The sequence below is a fragment of the Coenobita brevimanus genome, chromosome 68 (genome assembly GCF_032717465.1).
Source record: "Coenobita brevimanus isolate Jiangsu-jjx chromosome 68, ASM3271746v2, whole genome shotgun sequence".
NCBI classification, from domain to species: Eukaryota; Metazoa; Arthropoda; class Malacostraca; order Decapoda; family Coenobitidae; genus Coenobita; species Coenobita brevimanus.
Window position 1 is genome coordinate 6,464,957 of NC_137021.1, and position 22,554 is coordinate 6,487,510.

A 22,554-nucleotide genomic window follows, 5' to 3' on the forward strand; every position below is an offset into this window, starting at 1 on the left:
AGCACAAAAAAAAATAAAAAGAAAGAAAATGAAGATGAGGTCATTGGCAAGAAGGAAGACGTTAAATTACTACAGAAGGAGACGAGGGGAAAAAAAAGTAAACGGAGTAGGTAAAAGAAAATGTGGCATTGAAAAGCGAAATGAGAATTTAATAGAAAGGAAAGTCGAGAAAAATGGGAAGAGAAAGAAGGCAAGAGGAGGGAAGAAAGAAATGGTAGTAAAAACAAGAGGAAAAGACGATACGGAAAAGTGGAAGAAGAAAGATGAGGACAGGAAGGCAGACAAAAGTAGAGAGGGAAAGATGGAAAGAGCATGGGTGAGAAATTTAAAAGATAAAGAGAAATACGGTAGATGAAGACAGAAGGGTGATACGTAACCTGAATTTTCTCTTCTCTCTCCTCCTCTACACTCTCTCCAATGTAGAGATGGTTAAGAGAAAAAGGAAGAGGAGGAAGGCACGTAAACACACATGACTGAAGGTGACAGCACTGAAAAAAGACAAAAAAGAGGTCAACAAAAAAGCAGAGAAAAGTTTGAAACAATTGTACCCATTAAATGACGAAAAGGAGACGTACAGACTATATCGTCGAATGTTTTAGTACAAAAATGTGTTAAAAAATTGAGAAAAGCTAGATTAAAACATGGAGTAAAGTGGAAAAAATAACGCCAAAAGAAATGCATAAAAGTCTGACAGCACAGAAAACAGGCTCTTTTTTTAATTTTTTTTCCCCGTCTAGCTGTTCCCAAACAAAGAAGACAGAGAAAAATAAATGGGAAGATAGAATATAAAGTGGAAGCATAAAGTAAATCAGAGAAGCTAGAAAATATTTAAGATCAAACAGAGCTCGGGCAAGCACAAAGAAAAAGTTTGACGTACATATAAAACCTCGGACCCTTCTTCTCTTCCTTCCTCTCATCCCTCCCGCTGGTCGAGGAGGCTGAGTAAAGAAGGAATGGGAGGATAAAAAGTTGAAAAATATATGAAGACTGTAAGAAAACTGCAATGGAAGACAGACTATGAAGCTGAAACGGACTACCATAATCAAAGAAGCTATGGAAAAGATATAAAGCCAACCATAATTCAGGCAAACACATATACACTACAAAGGTACTGTACATCCGCAGTCTCTTCTCTCCTCCCTCTTGACTACACCCCAAGTAGGAAAGGTAAAGAAAAGTAGGAGGAACTGGAGAACAGCAAGCCACAGGAGATACAGAGGTGGTATAAAATGTTTGCAAATCAGAATAACGCTCACAGAGACAGAAAGTTAAACAGTACACTAAAAAAACCTCAATTCCTCTTTCCTCTTCCTTCCTCTCGGCCCTTTCACAGGTTGAGGTAAAGATAAGTGGGAGGAGAGAAATAAAGTGGGAGCAAAAAGTAAAGAAACAATAGAAAAAACAAACTGATACCAAACAGGACTCAGGTAAAGACACAGAAAGTCTTATGGTGCATACAATATCTCACACATTTTTTTTCTTCCCGTCTCCTGGTCGTACCCCAATTGAAAAGATAAAAAAAAAAAAAGGAGAAAGGATTAAAGTTTAGAAAGTCAAAGGAGGTACAGAGATGGTAGAGGAAACTGCAATAACCTTCACAGAAACACAGAAAGTCTGACCTTACATGTAAAACCTCAGACTTTCCCCTTCCCTTCTCTTGGCCGTCCCCCAAGTGGCGTCCAGTGAGGGAGGCGAGTGAGGGTCTAATCCTAACAATCCCTGAGAGAAGATTGGACTCTGGTTCATCTCAGAAAGACTGTGGGGGAGAGAGAGAGAGAGAGAGAGAGGAAGGAGATGGAGGGGGGGGGGCCGAGGGTGAAAGAAACTATGACACACAGAGAGAAAGGAAAATGGGAGGCGCAAAAGGGGGAAAGAGAGAGAGGGGAAAAAAAATCAGAGCCGGAGATTAATGGATGATGCCAGGAAGAAGAAAAAGAGAAACAGTTAGCGAGGTGAGACAGAAAGAGATAAAAGGGTATAAAACAACTTAATTTAGATTCGTATTTCTCAGTGTGTGTGTGTGTGTGTGTGTGTGTGTGTGTGTGTGTGTGTGAGAGAGAGAGAGAGAGAGAGAGAGAGAGAGAGAGAGAGAGAGAGAGAGAGAGAGAGAACTCAAGAAACAATTTAAACATCAATATCCCCAAGCAAAACTCTAAACAATTCATCAGTAACACAACAAAACGAACGAAAAACACACACACACACACACACACACACACACACACACACACACACACACACACTGATGAAATAAGAAATGGAGCAGCCACAAGACAGTAATTGTGGGCAGAGATATTTGTTGTGGATGAGGGTGTCAAGTTAGGGCCTGATGGAGGGAGAGGAGATTGAGGGAGAAGGATCAGTGACGAATGAGGGAGGAAACAGAAGGGCAGAAGGAAAGAAGGGAGGTAGAGGAGGAAGGAAAACAAGGCAGGAGAGGAAAGAAAAAAGAGCACATGGGGAAGGAAAAGAGAGTAGAAGAAGGACAAGAGATAAAGAAGGTGGGGGCAATTGGAGGCGACGGGGCAAAGAAGGAAATAGGAAACGAAGAGAAAGGTTAGGAAAAAAAAAAGCGAAGATAGAAAGTAAACAAGGAAGAAGAAGAGGGTAGGAAAAATAAAATAAAAAGGGTCAGGAACTTTAGTTGAAGAAGCACAGAGGAATAGGGAGAGAAAAAGATACGTAGAAGAAGAGAAAGTGGGTAGAACTGGATGGAAAAGAGGCTGGGAGAGAAACAGCGATACGGAGAGGATGTGGGAATGGAGGAGAAGGACTACACAGGAAGAGAGAAGGAAGGTAAGAGAAACGAAAAGAAGACACTGACAAATTGGAGAAAATAAGGAAAAAGAGAAGATGAAGGTAAGAAGAGCAGCTGAAGAGATATGGGAACACAGGGGGTAGAGGAAGGAGGAAAGAGAGAAGGAAGAATAAAGAAATATAAATGGGAGGAAAAAATAATAGTAGAAGAAAGATGAAACAGCGAGTTTAGTAAGTGAGGAAAATAAATTAGAAGAGGGAGGAAATGAGATTCATGAAGTAGAATTATGGAGACATGAAAGGGGGAAAGAAGTAAGAATGATGAGGAAGGATGAAATGAGAGAAGAACTGGAAGAAACTCTGAAAAGTAGGACAGCAAACGGGAGGGTTGAAAAGGGAATGCAAAAAGGAGATTAAAAGAGGAAGGAAAGAAGGGAGAAGGTGAATGGAAGAGGGAAGGAGAAAGATTAGAACTGAAGCAAAAAGGAAAAGCAAAATGGAAGAGTAGATATAACAAAACAACAGAAAACGAGAGGGAAATGAAAAGAGAATATAAAAAAAGATGAAAGAGTGGCATGAGCCCTGGGAGGAAAGGAAAAAACAAGAGAGGATAAGGGACATGAAAAATGCGTAGGGTAAGAACTGAGAGAGGAGGAAGTGTAATAAAAGTCTGTCAGTCTATCTATCTATCCTATCTATTTATCTACTGTATCTATCTTTCTATCTATCTGTGTCTATCTGTCTCTGTCTGTCCGTCTATCAGGAAAGGGATTCTTATAAAATCTTAGCCAATTTTTACGACAATAAGCTCTCAATATCTGTAATCTTTTGCCAGGAATAATTTAGTTTTGTCGAATTTTTCACGTTATTATTCACTTTTAGTTTGGGAATAAAGTGCTGGGTAGATTTATTGAGTTTCTTTTTTAACTGGAAGATGGGCAGAGGAAGGAAAAACATATTAAAAAGAAAAAACTCCCATACACCAAATTACGGGTGTCCTCCATTCACAAAGTTACGATAAAAGCATAAGCAAATGATTATAAACTTAAGCTCAAGAAGTGCCATGAATTCGGTGCTAGATTATTCAAACTCCCATACTCACTCACTCACTCACTTGCTTTACATCACTTTACCTTCCCATCTATAAACCACCACTCCCCGTTTCCGCTTTTTGGTACATAAGCAGTGGCTGAATGAAAAAATGGGAGAAATGGAGATCCCCCGAGCTAAGCCCTGTATTGGACTATATAGCCCCGCTAGGGTTACAGGAGCGAGCTACCACTCCCGGCACGGCAGCCCGGGCGAGGCTCGAACTCGCAATCCCCTGATTACGAGTCCGGCGCGCTACCACTGTGCTACCGCGCCCCCCAGGGGCTGAATGAGAATGGAGTCGTATAGGCATGGTGATCAGACATGGCTTTCCTTGGCTCTGTAATCAAGATCAATGAAACAGCTTAAACGTGTATAGTAAGCCCCTCACTCATGCCATGTGCGTGCAGCCGGTTTCTACATTCATACATACACAAGCCCGCAACCTACCTACCTACCTACCCACCTACCTACATACCTACATACATACATACACACACAGGCCGACCCCTACATAAACACATTCATACATACATACATGCATAAATACATACATACATACAAGCATGGTGCACTGTGTACTCTTCAGCAATGTGCTATCATCATTGTTACAATGGGGAAAAAACTTTAAAGGAGAAAAAAGGGAGGGAAAAAAGGGACATTTAGAAACCATGACAATAAATCATAAAAGGCGTGTAAAAACAGTAAGAATTAAAAAGAAAGGAAAAAAAGATCTGAAAATAGCTAAAAAATAAGTCCTCGTGCCGAAGGAGTTAAAATTAGTTAGTCGGTGCCGTGTGTTACGAAATATTAAATACGGAATGAGCGGGGGTAAGCGAATTGAGTGGGGCTGATTGACGGTCACAGAGAACTCTAATCACATTAATAACAGCGGCATCAATATTAACGCAGACAAACTAATAATTTTCGCTGTTCTTAATCTGCTCTGGCGTTTACGCTTACGAGGAAAGTGGAGTGTGTGTGCGTGGGGGGGGGGGAGAGGAAGATGCATGTGTGTGTGTGGGGGGGGGAGGAAGATGCATGTGTGTGGGGGGGGGAGGAAGGTGCATGTGTGTGTTTGTGGGGAGGGTAGGTGTATGTGTGTACGTGGGAGAAGGGAAGATGCATGTGTGTGTGTGTGTGTGTGTGTGTGTGTAAGACACACACACACACACACACACACACACACACACACACACACACACACACACACACAAAACGAGAAACACCTGCTTCTCTCTTGCCACTTCATCGCTATCATTTTCGTAATTCCAATTTCCTAACATTATATACGGATGCCCTAGTTCTGCCACTGTTTCTTCTCCATTATATTCCCATTATCCTTACTGTCTTTTATTATATATCTTTTCCATACGCATAGCTCACCCCCGTTATCTTTCTCTGGTTCTCAGGTTACTCTCCTGCCCAACTAAACCATTCATTTTGCGTCTCATTTCTCCAATATAATCTCACTGGTTCCCTCTATATGTCCTTTATTTAATGTTTTACCCACCCAAATTCTCTTTGCATTCATTCCAGTGTTCTTATACTACACACTTCTCTTCCCATTTCTCCTGCTCCCTCACCTACCCCGATACTCCCGTCACCTACTCTCCACCTTTCACATTTTACCTGATGTTCTCCTCTCTCCTCTACTATTTCCCCATCTGTCTTACTACATTCTGGTCTCCCCTTCTACACATCTCCCCACCTCCTACCACTCCTCATCATCTCCCTCCCCCAGTTAGTTTTCCTCTGCTGCTTCCTCATCTCCCTAACTACATCCTCATCTTTCCACATCCCTACTCTCCCATATCTTAACACTTTTATCCACACCCTACTACTCGTCCCTACCTCCCTCGAACTCCACTTTCCTTTCCCTCTTCACTATCTCTAATCCCTCTCACTGTTCCCTGCCTTCCCCATTTCTATAACTACTCCCTCACATCTCTATCATTCTCTCAACTTCCTTGTTACTCCCGCCTCTTCCCCATTTTCCTCACTAACCCTCGTGCCCTACTTCTGCTCCCCCTTCCCTACTCTTTCTTGATCTCCCCATATTTCCTCATTTTCCTCATCTCCCTCACTTTCCTCATTTGTACCCTAGGTATTTTCTAACCTTCTCAGATACACCCTCATTTCCCCCATCACCCTGTCCTCCCCATCTCCTGTCCCCTCCCTTTCCTATAATTCTAATTTCCCCCTAATACTTCCCTGTCTTCCCTTTTCCCCTCTCTTTCCCCAGTTTTCTCCTAAATTCCCACCTCCCTCCCACTCCCACACCTTCCCCATTCCCCTTCTCCTCAACTTTTCTTTCCCTCGCTTCTCCATATCCATAAGTACTGTCTCACATTTCCCACTTACTCCCCCATCAACTGCACCTTCTCCCTTTCTTCCCCTCACTCCCTCATAATCACCACCTTCCCCACCTCTTCTCCTCACTCCCTCATCACCACCACTTTCCCCATCTCTTCCTCTCACTCCCTCATCACCACCACATTCCCCATCTCTTCCCCTCACTCCCTCATCACCAGCACCTTCCCCATTTCATCCCCTCAGTCCCTCCTCACCACCACTTTCCCCACCTCTTCCCTCTCACTCTCCCCCTCCACCCAGTGCGTCCCGGGGCGGTGTGTTGAGGGGAGCTGGAGCCTCACTGGAATTACACCCAAGACAGTGACAATGAACCCCTCGTGACCCGTCGTGGAGAAAGGCCCCGGTACACTCTGAGCCCCTCCACTTACACACGCGTCGCATACTTAACATTCACGTGTTTCTTTTGTTTTTCTATTTTTATCTTCGCACTATAAAGGATGGCCAACTGTTTGTAGATACTGCTGTAATTTTTCAGCAACTGTGGACAAATATTAATCAGTGAAGAGTAAACAATTAAACAAGATACACAACAAACAATAATTATTAACTAGTAAACACAACATAACGCGGCTAAGCAAAAATCATCAAACCATTCACTAAGGGCACGTCTTTTTATGTAACTCTCGATACAGCCAGAATATCAAAGGCTTCCTAGATGACAGAATGGACGTGTGATCTATGTAACTGAGTACTGCTAACAGGAACAGGAGAGGGAAAAGGTAACCATCTACTGTTCCTTTCTACGAGCCCCAGCCACCTCAAGTTCTACAAGTCGTTCACCTTAACTTGGCCCAAATTTTTTTCCACTAGCAGCATATTCCATGAAGCCCAGTGAAAGAATAAGACAATACTACAGCCAGACAACGTTCCCATAGCACTTCTTCGTAACTAGCATCACAGCCAAGGTGGAGAGATGGCAATTTCAGGCCAAGTTAAAGTGAAAAGAGTATAGTGTGCTAATGACGCTGATACCGCCCAGCTATTTTCTTGGCAAAAAAAGAATAATAATAATAATTTCAGATATCCTTTAATTTTACAAAGAAAACGGAGTTGGGGGAGTAAACTAGAGAGAGAGAGAGAGAGAGAGAAGTACGCAGTGGAGGATGGGGCCAAGAAAAGGAGCGCGAGAGGGAGGGAGGGAGGGAGTGAGAGTCGGTGGGGTGTTTCTGGGCGGCGGGTCACTAATCTCGGAGTAATGATGGCGGGAATGTGTCGGTTAGGATTCCCGGAAACAGAGGAATGTCTAAGTTTCCCTCCTCTCTCTCTCTCTCTCTCTCTCTCTCTCTCTCTCTCTCTCTCTCTCTCTTTTAGTTAACATATGGTACATTTTCTTTATTTACATTTAAACAATCGCACGGTCTGTCTGTCTGTCTGTCTGTCTCTGTCTCTTTCTCTGCCTGTCTGTCTGTCTGTCTGTCTGTCTGTCTTTCTGTTCTCTGTCTCTCTCTAAAACTGTCGTACTACATATCTTGATGACTCGCTTTCAAAATAGCCCATAATTAATTCAGTTTATCATATAATTTAGGTATATAATTGCGCTTTAATTTATCGCTTCGTTCTCGTCACAACCTACATTATGTGTCTCTAAGTGAGCCTCTCTCTCTCTCTCTCTCTCTCTCTCTCTCTCTCTCTCTCTCTCTCTCTCTCTCTCTCTCTCTCTCTAATAAGGCAAAATAATGTTTACCTGTTCTAAACGGTGTCTCTTGTGTTAATTTCTAACATATATAAAAACATACTAAACATTCAACTCTATGGTTATTCGGGGAGAGAGAGAGAGAGAGAGAGAGAGAGAGAGAGAGAGAGAGAGAGAGAGAGATGCCTGACTGCCCACATACAAGCCTAAGCATTAATTCCTTCACTAAGCTGACACTACTTTGATAAATTCTGGCTGCTTCTTGGCGGTTTTATTCGGCTTTTAAAAAACTTCATGTACTGCAAGGCTTAATTAATTCTATGTCTATTCTTTCCTATTTTAAACCTACAGTGAAGTAAATTGTGTAAATAATATACAGGTAGCTTGAAGAGAGTAGGATTAAAGTAAATATATGTCAATGTAAACGGGTTAAGAATAGACCAAAACTGTACTGCACTGCTGAGGTGTAATGTAAAAGCACATATTATTATGAAAGACAAGCTCCATCGGTTCCCTACAACTTGCATGAGAATAAGAAGGCAAGGTTGAAGTCCTAAGGAGGATCTCTAAATAGCCACAAGAGAGTATGAGAGAGGCAAGGTAGAGAACAAAAGACAGAGGAGAGTGAGGCAGCAGAGCAGAGCGTGAGACAGACAGCAGAGTGAGAGGCAGACGAAACAAAGTGACAGACACACATTATTTGAGCAAGAAAGACAGACAGCAAAGTGTGAGAGACAAATAGATCAAAGAGGAGGAGGCAGAAAGGGCGAGTGAAGAACAGCAAAACAACGTGAGAGAAAGACAGAGCAGAGAGTGAGAGACAGACAGTGGAGAGTAAGAGACAGGCAGAGCAGAGAGCAGCACTTAACCCCAGACAGAGCAGAGCAGACGAGGCCAAACAGTTCCATTGATCACATCCCCACTTGTTCACAGGACGATGGGAAGGAGGAGAGGGAGAGAGTGGAGAGGAGAGGTGAGGGGAGGAAAGGGGAAGGGAGGGGAGGAACGGGGAGGGGAGGGGAGGAACGGGGAGGGGAGGGGAGAGGAAGGGAGGGGGCAGAGAGAGAGAAACGTTTCCATCCGATTTCGTCTGTTTCCGTCATCGTTCATACGCACACGCAACGAACAAGGCCAAATGCGTAAAACTGTAAGCCACATCACCTGTAGCCTCGATAAGGGAAAGATAACAATTCCAGTTATTATGTGTTTTGTTTTTGAGGGGTAATATTAAGGACAGACGGATGAGAACTGAGCCCGCTGGTAACCAAAACATTATCCAGTCCGTCTCTCCCCTTCACCCATTGTCGGCAAACAAGTGAATTAGGGAACATGGCCTCTCCCTGCTCCCCCATCTACTTCCCTTCTTCTTCACGCATTTACTTTGTTTCCTTCGCTGTTTTGACGTCCAGACATCACTTTACATTCTTACTATGCTTCCTTTAATATTTTGACGTCCAGCATTATCTTTTTCTCACGCTCTTATTTCCTTTGCTCCTTGTAAGCCTATGCATCACATCTTCATACTCTTACTTTATTTCCTTCTCTGCTGTTTTTACGTCTACGTATTGCTACTGCCCTTCTATCTCATGCGGTTACTTTATTTCCTTTGGTATTTAAACGCCCACCTTACCTATTTTACTTCTTCCGCTCGCTGGTACTTTATTTCCTTTTCTATTTTGATGCCCACAAATCGCTACATCCCTTCTTCCTCATGCTCTTTGTTTATTTATTTCACGTAGAATCATCGCCACTTCCCTTATCCACGATCTCTCTCTCTCTCTCTCTCTCTCTCTCTCTCTCTCTCTCTCTCTCTCTCTCATTGCTTTCCTTTCATCTTCGTACTGGACCTCATTTTCTAACCTCTTTAACCCCTTCAGTCCGCAAACGTCGTTTGCAGCTCACTCTCACCGCTACCAAACGATTTTTACTCAGCATAGGAGGGACCTCTCGTGTTGGAGGCGTCGGTAATGGATGTCTTTAATTCCTCCAGTTAGAAAATGTCCTCCGAAGTTTAATAAAATCATTTCTAGGCAGCAAGAATAAGAATATATCTTTTCTTATTACTCTTAGACTCCTCTGACTGTACTTTCAGCGAATTAAATCGCCTGGCGTTGGCTACAATAGGATCTAGGGATGTCCTCACCATGAGAGGGTTATCGTACTTGGCCGCTTCATCGTCCTTTCCCACCGCAGGAGCTGTAGCGTGGGTCGGCTAGGATTATATTATGCAGACACCTGTGACCTGGTAATTGGCAGCTTCTCCACATTCCGTAAAATATATTCAGCCTAGTTCCACTGCTCTGAATAAATTTTAACTCAATTTGTGCCACTGCTTAACGTTCAATGGCCTCCGAATATTTTGCGCTTTTGTTTACCTTCTATCATAATTTCTGACAATACCACTAATAACATTTAACGATAAACTACAAAGGAATATATGGACAGCAATATTTTCCTCACACCTCTTCATACTATACCAAGGTCACAAATACAAGCATCCCACGAACGAGAACCCGACTTGCAAGATATACTGATGGGCAAGCGGTATGACGTAGTATAACTGCTGGATGGATTTTCAGTTGTCTCCTCTGTCGGGTAAGAATCTATTTTTGCACTCTCAAATACAGCGCTGAAGTCAGTGAGGCATTAGTCATTCATAACACTCCTTCACTTACTTCTGTCCTGCCTTGTCACGTTCCTGTCAAAAGACTAAGTCCCACTCCTCTCATTCTTGATTTTTATTTCCGGACGTTAGTGTGGGGATCACAGTGCTGCTATAAGTCTTGATTTTTTACTTGCATGCTCACTTTCTTATTCCTTATCACTGCCCTCAGTAAACCTTGAGCCATTCTCCTCTCTCCCTATTGTACCATTTTATCCACTTCATCCTCCAAATTTCCGCCAACGTTCATTATCTAAGTATTTAAAGACACTCACATTCTCTTTTTCTTAACCATCCGACATCACCGCGCACTCCGTGACTTCATTCCTCTCAGTGACCATGATTTTAAACTTTCCTACATTCTGTTTTAGATTTCGTTTCTTACACACACTTCTAGACTCATTCATCAAGCTTTGCAGCTCCCGTGAATCTTCACCTAACCATACCGTGCAGTATTAGCAGCAAAGAAAGAACGAGCAGGTAATATATATATCTACATCTATCTATCTATCTATCTATATATATTGAACAGCCATGGCAACATGACATCCCTGTTTAAGTCCAACAGCTAAATAAGAAAAAACTCATTTCATCTTTCACACGCACTGCAGCCTTAGCGCCCTCATACATACTCTAAACAACATTCAACAGTTTACCATCTACTTCACTCACGTCTTGCACCTTCCACATTCCTTGTTTCTCTATTCCGCCATATGCTGTCTCCAGATCCATGAAGGCAGCACACAACTTCTTTGCCTTCTCTAATACCTTTTCCAGTAAACATCTCAGAACGTGGATATAACATACAAAAGAATATTAAGGTGAAAGAAACGGAATCTGAAGGTGAATGTAGGGAAGAGTAAAGTTATGGTCTTCGAGAGAAATGAAGTCACTGAATGTACAGTGAGGTTGGATGAGGAGGAAATGGAAAATGTGAGACCATTTAAATATTTGGGCAGTGTGATGTGAACGGATGGAAGTTTGGAGGGTGAAGTGACTGAAAGGGTACAACAAGGAAGAAAGGTTGCTGGTTCTTTGAAAGCAGTGGTAAGAAATTGGGAAGTGAGCATGGAAGTAAAAAAGTAGCTGCATGACAGTATTGTGATACCAACTCTAAAATATGGATGTGAAGTTTGGGCCTTGGTGGATGGACACAAGTCAAGAGTGAGAGCAGTGGAAATGAGTTATTTGAGAGGAGCATGTGGAGTTACATGGCGAGTGAGAGAGACTGAAAAATTAGGAAGTGAAGGAGCGTTGTGATGTGAATGTGGATGTGATAGAAAGCTTCAGGAGAAATACACAGAGGTGGTTTGGCCATGTGGAGAGGATGGAGAGAGAGAGACTAACGAGGAGAGTGTATACGTGTGATGTGGAGGGGGGGAGGAGAGAGAAGGGGAGCCCGGGGGTGAGATGGAGGGATGGAATGGAGAGTTATATGAAAGAGTGGGATGTGAGCTGGAAGCAGGACAGTGAAATGGCGGGGGAATGGATGACATGGAGGCGAATTGTTTGTGGCCACCCCTTACGAGATTAAGGCGTCTGGCAGTAGATAGATAGATAGATATAAGGCAAACAGGTCGATAGTGAAGAGATGCTAGGAAGGAGGCTATGGCAACGAGAACATGGGTGAGCGTCCATTACCCAGCTGCGAGGTGGCACGATGACCCCGGAGGCCAGGACGCATGTATATTACTTAGTCAAATATCACCATCGACCGCTAAAACGCAAGGGAGGGAGAGGAGAGGAGGAGGAGAAAGGGAACGAGTGGTACAAGGTGAGGAAAAAGAAGAAAGGGGAAAGGAAGGAGTGGAGCAAGGTGGGAAGGACTGAGAAAGAGGAGAGAAAGAGAAGGAGTGGAGGAATTGGAAACAGAGGAGACGGAGATACAAAACAATGGCGCAATGTAACGAGGAAAAGAAAGAGGAATGAATAGAGCAAGGTGCGGAGGGAGGAAGGTGAAACAGATGAGAGACAGAAAGAAAAGGCAAGGAATGGTGTACGGTGGTTAGGAAGGAAAAGAAGAGGGAAGATGTGAGACAAGGTGAGGATGGAGGATGAAAGGGAAGAGAAGGACGAGAGAGGACATGGAGTAGATCAATGCAGGAAAGGAGAGAGAGGAGGAAGGGAAGTAAAGGAGGAGGAAGAGGAGGAAAATGATGAGGGAGGGAGTTATGTGGTTCGACTGTCACTATTTGAGTAACACCCGACAGGGAGGATATTATTTTCTCACCCCATCCTCCTCACGATAATGGTGGATGGGGAGCCCCGCCCCCCCCCTCTTATTTGCTTAACATTCGCCCCGTGTGACAGGTTATGTTTGCCCCCCTTTTCCTGGCAGCGTCCTGGGTCAACACGGGTGAATGCTGGAGGGCCCTGCAAACCACGGGTCATGCTCTAATATTCATAATGCGACGGCCTGCAGACAGCGGGATGGTGAGGTGGGATGGCAGGGAACGGGGTGGAGTAGCAGGGGTACAGGGTGCGGGTAACAGGGGTGGGTAAGGTTGGCGGGGGACGGGGTTACGAGGAAGGGGTGGGTGGGGTTGGCTGGGAACGGAGTGGGATAAATGAAAATATGGCGACGAATGAGAAGCCATGGTGACAGTATATAACAAAGAAACGAGGGGAAAGGGAATGGTAAAAGTTGTGATGCCCAATATGATCTCTGGCGATGTAGGAAAGGTGCTGCAATGAGAGAATCATATTCTTTTAAGAAAATGACTCAGTAAAGTTAATATTCTGCTGATAGGATGTTTTATGAAAAGTCGTGAACAACTGTGATTATTGCCGTTAATACAGGAAAAAAAGAGATATTGATTGGCTGTATATAATTAGACTGCGGTAGTAGCAACAATGTTATAGGGAAAATGTACTCTAGGTTCCATGTAGATCTGCTAGTGCATACGGTACTTTTGGGAATGATCTCTGCCACTAACCTCTGACTTTTCCTTCTCCCAGGATGCACCAGTTCGGCGCCACGGGGATTCCAGCCAGCAGGAGAGAGGCTGACACCCGCTCCCCTCTGGACGACGACGACGAAGACCTCATCAACCCTGGCTCTCCAAACACCTTCGAGGACGACATCTCCGAGGACGAGGTGTCTCTTGATGCCCGCTCTCCTCCTCCTCAACTCCCACCTTCGACTCAGCCTCCAAACTCCTCCTCACACTCTGCCCCTCCACCAGCAATCCTCCATGGACCTCCCACCAGTCTTCCCCTCTCGTTGGACCCCAAGCCTCCGGTGTGTCCTCGGTCTTCCCCCCTGGCCTCGCCCACGAAAGACGCCACCAAGGACCAGAGCCAGCGAGTGTCCCCCGGCGTGAAAGACGAGACTCAAGACAGTGGGAAGCCAGTGCTGACGGAGACCCCAGTGAGCATTCCGACCTCCCTGCAGGCCCTTGCCCCCGCCCTCACCATCGCCTCCCTGGTGTCGTCTCACAAGCGGCCGGCGTCACCCTCGGACCACTACGTCACCCCGATCCGACCCATCCCTGAGCGACACGTCTTCGGTTACGCCATGCAGCCGATGACGAAGCGGCCTTTCACTCTCTCCCCGATAAGACCACTCACTGACCGTCACTTCCTCTCTTCAGCAGGGGCCTTCCAGCCAATCAGGTTGCAGCCCAAGCAGAAGGAAGATACGTAAGTGGCGTGAGGTGTCGCCATGAACTGACAACTCATGTGATATTGGGCGGTACTCTCACGACACGCACGACGGGGGTTGGCTGCATATTATTTACCCCTTCAGTTCGATGACACATTCTTTTACCTCGGTCTTACCATTTCCAGAAGACTTTATTCAACTTAGGACAGCATCACAATACTGAAGGGGCGAATGAAGACTACGAGTATATTTAACCCAAGATCGCATAATCTCACCTACAGTAGATATAAATAGTCTGGTGGTGTAAAGGATAACATGATAAAAGACGTCATCGGACTGAAGAGGTTAACAAACTCTAATTCGTGATGCACTAAAAACAATCTCCAAAATAACATGCTTCATTCAGTGTGTACGATGGTGTGTGTGTGTGTGTGTGTGTGTGTGTGTGTGTGTGTAAGATGACCTTCGTCCGGGGAGTGTGTAGAGTGTCGCCCCTAGTGTAGTAGCGGGTGGGTGGGCGGACACTGGGTAGTATTCTTGACGATTAAGGAGGAGGATCACTTGCACCTCTTCCTTATCATTTAATTTTTGTCCATGGAACCTTATCATTCTTGTTAGTCATGCAAATTAAGTTCATGTTAGTGCTATAAATAACATATGTGTACTAATGTGCAATGAGTAAAATAAATCTCTAAGGAAGATGTTTAAGCAGCTCATTTTGCATATTACAATCTGATATTCTGTTTTACGTTACTCATATATGTTCAGTATTGACATAGTTTGGCTCAGTTACAAATACCAGGGGACAAAAGTTAGCCTAACATACGACCTCTTCTACTTCTCAACCCTTGTTCATTCTGCTGGTTAATATTCCTATGCTGAGAAAGGCTTGGTATTTTTCCCTGGTTACAGATGAAAGGCGTCTGGAAAGGAAAGTGACAAATAATCCCTAAGTGTGAAGTATAACCAGCTTTTGTCCCTGTCTGTAAAAGATCATAAAAATGTGATAAGCAAACATAACCGCTAAGGAAGAGGTGCTACGAGCCCGCCTGTCACCTAGAATACGGTTCACTGCTCCAGCCCCATCACGCCCGCCAACAGGACCACAGTCGTGTAGCTTATACCTTAGATTTTTATTCGAGATTCATATCATATAATGTAATATAATATAATAATATGTACATAAATGTATTTCTGTACAAAAATGTTCGTATGTGTGTGTGTGTATGTGTGTTGCTCCTCAGTCCAGTAGTCCGCACTTGCACGATATATAATACACGTTTTAAATGGCAGGTAGTCAGGTAATCATTTGTATATTCTACTTAGATCCTATAAATAAATGGCCTTGGAAACTTTCTGGTGTAAGATCTTCACCCCTGGGGCCAAGGAAGCCAGTGACACCCACCTGGCTCCCTGTGGCACCACCTGTTTATATTAACCCAACACAGATCATGCGTGTTAAGACTCAATAAGTGCTGTAACATACCGTCAGTTTATGATAACAGTAAGAGTTATTTTATATGACCAATGTATCTCAGTTTCACCTCTGTTACCCGGAGTATATCGTTGTGATTGGCATGTCACCTTGATAGCGCACAGGGAAGGCAAGGTACATTACAATTATGATTTGCTGATCCTTTGTCCCAGTAACGAGAGCAATACACGGGATGATCACTTGACCCATTGCTCTTACCTCTCCTCGCTTCTGCTACACTGACAAATCGTAGTGAATGAAGATGAACTGACTTTGTTTTAAATTCATGACACACATACTGTATTCATACCAGTTACAATACAACCAGCTACAAGTGAAATACAGTATACCGTGGACATCATGGCGAAACATTCACCCGAGTTATCACGGAATACATACAATGATGTGTTCAAGATACTTGGAAATTCATCACTGGCGAAATTCCAAAATACCAGTCGTTTGCCAGACATCATAATCCCAGAGGTGAGGAACTACAATAATCAAGTTTCTCATCATCGCCATCCCTGTGCCGCCTCAGCTTGCCGTGTCCAACCACAGCCTCAGAAATGCATCCACTAATGATGCCATCTGTTAGGATGGTGCCCCTTCACCACACCATCCACTGATCACTTCTAATAATGTGACTGCAAAATAAATTATCCAAATGACGAGGTAGGAGGAGGAAGGGCAAGAGGTTTTCTGATTAAGACACTGCCCCTTCACCAAATCAACCACTGACCAATTCTAACAATATAATTGCAAACAAACTATCAGACAACAATGATGAGGTAAGAGGTGCGGTGGGTGGAAGGGCAAGGGGTTATCTGATACTCCTTGGGACTGTACTCCTCACTAACTAAAAACTCAGGTCTTACCTCTTATCACTGTATCAACTGAACCCTTCCTGGTCACAAAGAGGGGAGGACGTGGGTGGAAAGCTAATGAGAGAGATTTAAACACCAGTCTTATATCCTAACGTGACCCCTTCACAAATATGACGTCTTTTCTGTTTATTCCTGCTATCACCACATAATTTTAACAAGCTTAGGGAATCCCGTCATTGCTAGATGCCTCTCAAAAGCTAAATAAAATTGTCTTGTAATAGCAAGAATAAACTACAATAAGACATCTTCAGGGTTGCAGTGGTTAATTTTTATCGACGGACCTTGGAGTAAAGATAAGCTAAACTGTGTGTGAGGTGGAAGTAGAGGTGGTACCTGTCGTGTTTGAGAAGGTAAAGAGTACATGGGTCGTATTTATAGAAGATCCTTTTCAATTTTGACCATAAGCAAATCTCCACAACAGTTGACTATTATTACTGGTCGTTTTGTTTTTCATACTTTGTCACTTTTAATTTGCACTCGAATTTTACTGTGAAGTATCTGGTAGCCCGATCTCTTACACAGTTCCAGCTTAAAAGAGTTTATAAACACGGCCTCAAGCACAAGTATCAACGTGACCCCTGACCTCCCCTGCCCTCACCACGGCACCCCAGGCACGCAGGGAAATGAAGGCGGCCGGGATGACAGTGGCTGAGTCGGCCCTCTTAAGCCTGGGAGTCAAAGGGGGGAAGTTAGAGCACAGTTTTTGAGATGGGGTCGTGGTGGTATCATAAAGCCCTCGCAGCCTCATTGTTATCCTCTTCAACACATTACAGCATAGGTTTCTTTTGATCTTGTTGCTCTCAGATGCTTGTATTTAGTTCTGGATATCGTTCGTTCTGGGATTAATTTATATCTAACACCCCAGTTCGAAAAATCTATTCCAAGCTGAATCAAATCGTCAGGAGATAGAAAGAATGAAATAAAGATGATGTATCCGTGCTAAAGAGGATAATATAACTAAGGCTGCCAAATTTAAAGCACAAAACATCCTACTCCCTCATATTCATTCTCCAAAATCTTGAGCATCATATAACAACATACAAAGGCGTAATAATAATAATAATAATAATAATAAAAAAAACACTGCAGCAACTTGACACCATCACATAATTTTGCACACAATACCGCCAAAATCTCCCCGCACACACACTGTCACATCCTCGGTTTCAACTTTGGTGCTCGTTGTAATTCCGCAGGTTACTGATATCATACACCACTATAATCTGCCCACGTCTCTACCTCCTCTAGACAGGACAAGACTTTTTTTTTATTTTTTCTCCCTTACAATGGGGTGAAAACTACTGTGTATAGTCCGACTCACGCATGACAAAAACTGCCTTAGGTGTTAATAAAAAACCTAAACTGTCTCCACTCTGGTTTTGATTTCCCAACTCCCGGCTGCTTTGATCCTTTCCCCGACTAATCAACTGACGGCTCAACAGATCAGTCTAATTACGCCCCGCTAAACCACACTGATTCCCCGGCCTGTGTGTTAGACGCGGCGGTGTAAGTGTGCGTGTGGCAAATTATACCCCGAGTGTAAGGAAGCCGTGGGACTCTGCTTGATTACCACACCGCTGAAATTAGAGGTCCTGGGATGAAAGTCTAAGCGGTCAGGCGTAGCAAAACTGATCTGAGGGTGAAACATAATCATCAGCTACACAAAACTGATCTGAGAGTGAATCAAACTACCATCATCATCACCGGCAGGAGTATGTACATTTGATCTGTGAGGAAATCATAAACCATCACCACCTAAGATTAAGGTGAGACGGTCCAGAAAACGAGTGAGAATGCACGAGAGGGGAAGAACTACCAACAGCAGACGCCTAGAGCAGAAGTAGAGTAATTATTCTCCCACAAGTGAAAGCACACACAGACTCCTCTACTATAAGCAAAGGGTGCCCAGGAGTTGTTCTATACCAAGGCGTTCAAAGGGTCATGTGGTGCCTTTGTGGCGCCTTAAGCTTACTGGCCTACGCTCCTGTAATCCCTGGGAAGGACTCCGACTGGTCAGAGGGGTTGAAGGGAGTGCAGGAGTGTCGTGGCCAGGGAAGAGGGTAACCAAACAGTGAGGCTGGATGCAACAAAGCGACAGCATTTCAATGTGTGTACAGTATATGTCTAAATACCTTTCACGATATTACAAAGAGGAACAGTAAACACTTATACGATGTAATAAAATGGAGAAATTACTGACTTCAGCAAGAATACTTTTAATTTTTAACGAGTTGTCTACTTCTCAAACTCTGTAAACTAACATCCATTCCATTAGTTATCCATCAGCGCCATGAAAGGTCAGACAGAGAACAGTCGTCATTTTAATCTGTGTGAGAGAACAAAGGTTTCTCTCATCCTGCTGCTGATTTAGAGGAACCTGTACTCGAGGCAAACCTGATACATATATTGCTCTGTATATGTACATAGGCTAACTGACCCATACACTGCAATTCCTGTCAAATAGTATGAATGGAATAAAAGAACAAGGATAAAAACTTTGCAGTTTACGAGAATAAAACGAGAAAGCAAAGAGTAAAGAGAAAGGAGAAAGGCACAATATTTACAAGAGCACCCACTCCCAATCCCTTGCCATCAAGCATCACAAGAAGCTCCTCCACCATGTTTGTTTACTCAGGTAGCTTATCACTTCCGTACCCTCCCATCTATTACTTTACATCCCCCACCCCACCCCGCATCCCATTCATGGCCCGTCCCGTATCACTTCTCGGGTTTTCGCCTTCTCTGTCTTCTCACACACTTATAATGATGCCTTGCCATCTTTTCTGTATGATGACAGCTTTTTCCTAGTTTATTCTTGCTAAAAAGTTTTACTAAATTTAGAAAATGAAGCTTGTACAAAAAGGGCAAAGAGTTTACATGAACTCATTCACTACAAGAAGTCTTCAATGAGCTGAATATAATCACCAGAGGTAAAAAACACACACGCACGCGCGCGCACACACACACACACACACACACACACACACACACACACACACACACACACACACACACACACACACACACACACAATCATACTAAAATTATCTGGCGGTAACAATAAATATGTTAGCCTTTGTACTGTACTAGGAAGTTAATTGAGCCTTTCTAATCCCTTCACAACAAAGGTCCCTCCTAAGGCGAATAAAGTCGTCTGGAGGTAGCACGATAAAAAGGAACCTACCTACTCAAGTTACCCAGTATATATATGTATATTGCCCTGGTTACATGGCAAGGTCTACTGTACACAGCCGATCCACTGCTGAACTAATCTAGGTCAAGATTATTGGAAGGGTTGAGGGAAAAGCAAGAATAAAGTAAATTCGAGTTTGAAAATATTCGGTGTAAGTTGGTCACAGGGGAGGGTCAAAAATCAGGTGCGGGTATTGTGCCCTCTTATTCAGCCATGAAAGACCCATTCAGAACTATTACTTTTAATTGTATTAGATGCAGCTGCCACCTCAAAACAATTTCATTAAACTCTAGAAGATGAGCCAGGAAGGAGGGGTTAGCAGATCACATAACAATCAACTTCACCAGCTCCTACACCGACTTACCAAATTCTACATAACTACATGTCACGCCTTGCCCTTCCCTGTAGCTTATCCCGAGCAAGAGCCAGCAATAACACGGATTAATTAAGATGAGCATCTCTATACGCAACGAAAACAGGGGCGTGGAGGTAAATACTGCTAGAAATATGACGGAAGCTGCATCAAAGTCAAGGTCTGATTGTCATAACTTCCCATGTTTGTCCTCACACCTATCTCTTCTGCTTGTTATCACTGCAGTGTGTGTGTGTGTGTGTGTGTGTGTGTGTGTGTGTGTGTGTGTGTGTGTGTGTGAGAGAGAGAGAGAGAGAGAGAGAGAGAGAGAGAGAGAGAGAATGATGTGAATGAGTGACTGAGTGAGTATATGATCATCTCCAATACACAACCTAAGCAGAGAACAGAACTACTGGTGTGAATGAGTGAGTGAGTGAGTGAATATTTTTGCAGAGAATATACAAACTAAACAGTGAATAGAGTCAAAAGTTACGTGAGTGTGTGAGTATTCTTGATTATTACACATGATAAAAAGATGGATGAAAGGAATGAGAATGACGAATGTGTGACCTGAAATACTACGCAAAATAAACAGTGAATGGAGCAACTAGTTATGAATGAAAGCTGAATACCCATCGTTGCCGTGTTTACATTGGCAGAAGCGACGCGAATCCAACTACATCAGGTGAGTGAAGGGTAAGAGGAGAACACACCACCCGACGTGTCACATACGGCACTCAGAGGCGGAAAAACATATATACATAGCCTACCTACAAAAAACGCACACATGTTTAATCACTCATTCATGCACGTACACATGCAAATAAAAACACGTACATACATACATCCATACATACATACACACAGCAGCTGTAGGAATAAAAGAAACATATGTATACAAGGAATCACATCCACAACACTAAGCATATACAGAAACTAACCTCAGCTTAGGTGGCTTTATACAAACCGCTCCTCCCGCCCTTCCCCTTTCGGCCAGCTTTCCTCCACCCTCTATTAATCTACGTCGTCCCCCTTCCCCTTGCTCAGGCCCCTCTGTCTCAACCTCTAAAAGCCTCTCGTATCCCTCAGTTTACCTAGTTTTCCTCCTCGCAGGACTAATTGCATTTTTCCCCTTTCATGTTCTCTGGTTTTGTCCTATATATTCTCTCTATACTTTCAGACCTCTCACATTTACATTACAGTCCCGCCTCCCGCTTCCTCCTCCCATTTTCTACCATTCGTTATTTTCCTGTTCTTTTTTCCACTGCTTTCTATAAACACATGCTTCCTGTGCCTCTTTTCCACTTGCTGTATTTCTCGTGTTCTGTGATTGTGACTTAAATATTCTCTCTTTCCCATTGCCAAAATATTAACAAACCTTTATTGTTCGTCCCACCTCCTTGTAGACGTCCTTTTCCCTACACCTTTTCCTCTTCTCTGTCTCCTCCTTCCACAGTTTCCTACAGACATACATTATATTTCCCTATCTCCCTTTTTCTCTCTTCCCTATAATCACCGTCCTATCTGCCTTTTCCATTATTCTATATTTCCAGCAACGAAAACTTTCCTATCTTGATTTTTCACCTCTTATGGGTAATTCCTTATCGTGTCCATTTCTACCCCCACACCGTCCTTTTATTACCTCCCTTTATCATTGTTTCCTACACACTCAATTTCCAACACTAATTTATCTATATCAACTTTCATACGCCAATTTCTCTGTACTGATTTTTCCCACTGATCTTCACTATTTCCAACATACATTATCTACACTCCTATCTTCCTTTTCCTTCATCGTCCACTCTTCCTCATCTCCCTCTGATCCTCGTCTGGTGCTACATATGTATTATCCCATCCTCACTATCCCCAATTATCCCCCTCCTCATCACTTCTTTTCACCCACTAATCGCCCGTATCTTCCCAACAATCTTTCACCTTCTTAATTCCTTCGTCTTAATCCTCTTCTGTCCTCCATTTCTTCTGTATATTTCAGCACACTCCAAACCTCTCATTTCTTTACTTACACTCTTCATTTTCGTTCCTTCTACAATCTTTCTTTCATTCTTTTTCATTCTTTCATACCATCCTTCCTTTTAGTCCTGTATGCTTTCACGTACTCTAACAGAATCCTCTATTTCCTATTGTCTTCGTCGATTGTTCCTTCCCACAATCTTACTTCCATCTTCATCTCTTTCTTCCTTCTGCCTTATATACTTTTACATAATCCTACTTTATCCTTCATTTCTTATTGCCTTCCTTGCTCGTTCCCTCCAACAGTATTTCACCTTCTTGTTTCCTGTCCTCATTCTTCTCTTTCATTTGTCCTATGTAACACTGCACATTCCAATCACATTTCTTCCTCATTTCCTTCCTCACTGTCCCTTTTTTTGCCCAAAATCATTAGTTCTTGCTTTATTTTCTTTCTTATCTCCATGTCCCAGCTCCTGCCTCCTTTCTGACTCGTCTTGCTACACGTTTTTTCAGTAACACTTTCTCGTGTCCTTTCTCTTGGATTTCTTCTTAACCCCCC

The 22,554-nt window shown here is 43.4% G+C and overlaps 1 protein-coding gene across 1 annotated transcript in view; it reads left to right on the forward strand.

The window, feature by feature from the left end:
• The window catches only part of LOC145405750 (uncharacterized), a 114,855-nt gene extending 100,405 nt beyond the window's left edge, over positions 1 to 14,450 (forward strand). Inside the window, exon 2 of the mRNA XM_080276981.1 lies at positions 13,476 to 14,450. Within this exon, the coding sequence (XP_080133107.1) occupies positions 13,476 to 14,163 (688 nt within the window). The 3' untranslated portion in view covers positions 14,164 to 14,450. The remainder of the gene's footprint in view (positions 1 to 13,475) is intronic.
• Positions 14,451 to 22,554: the final 8,104 nt, after the last annotated feature.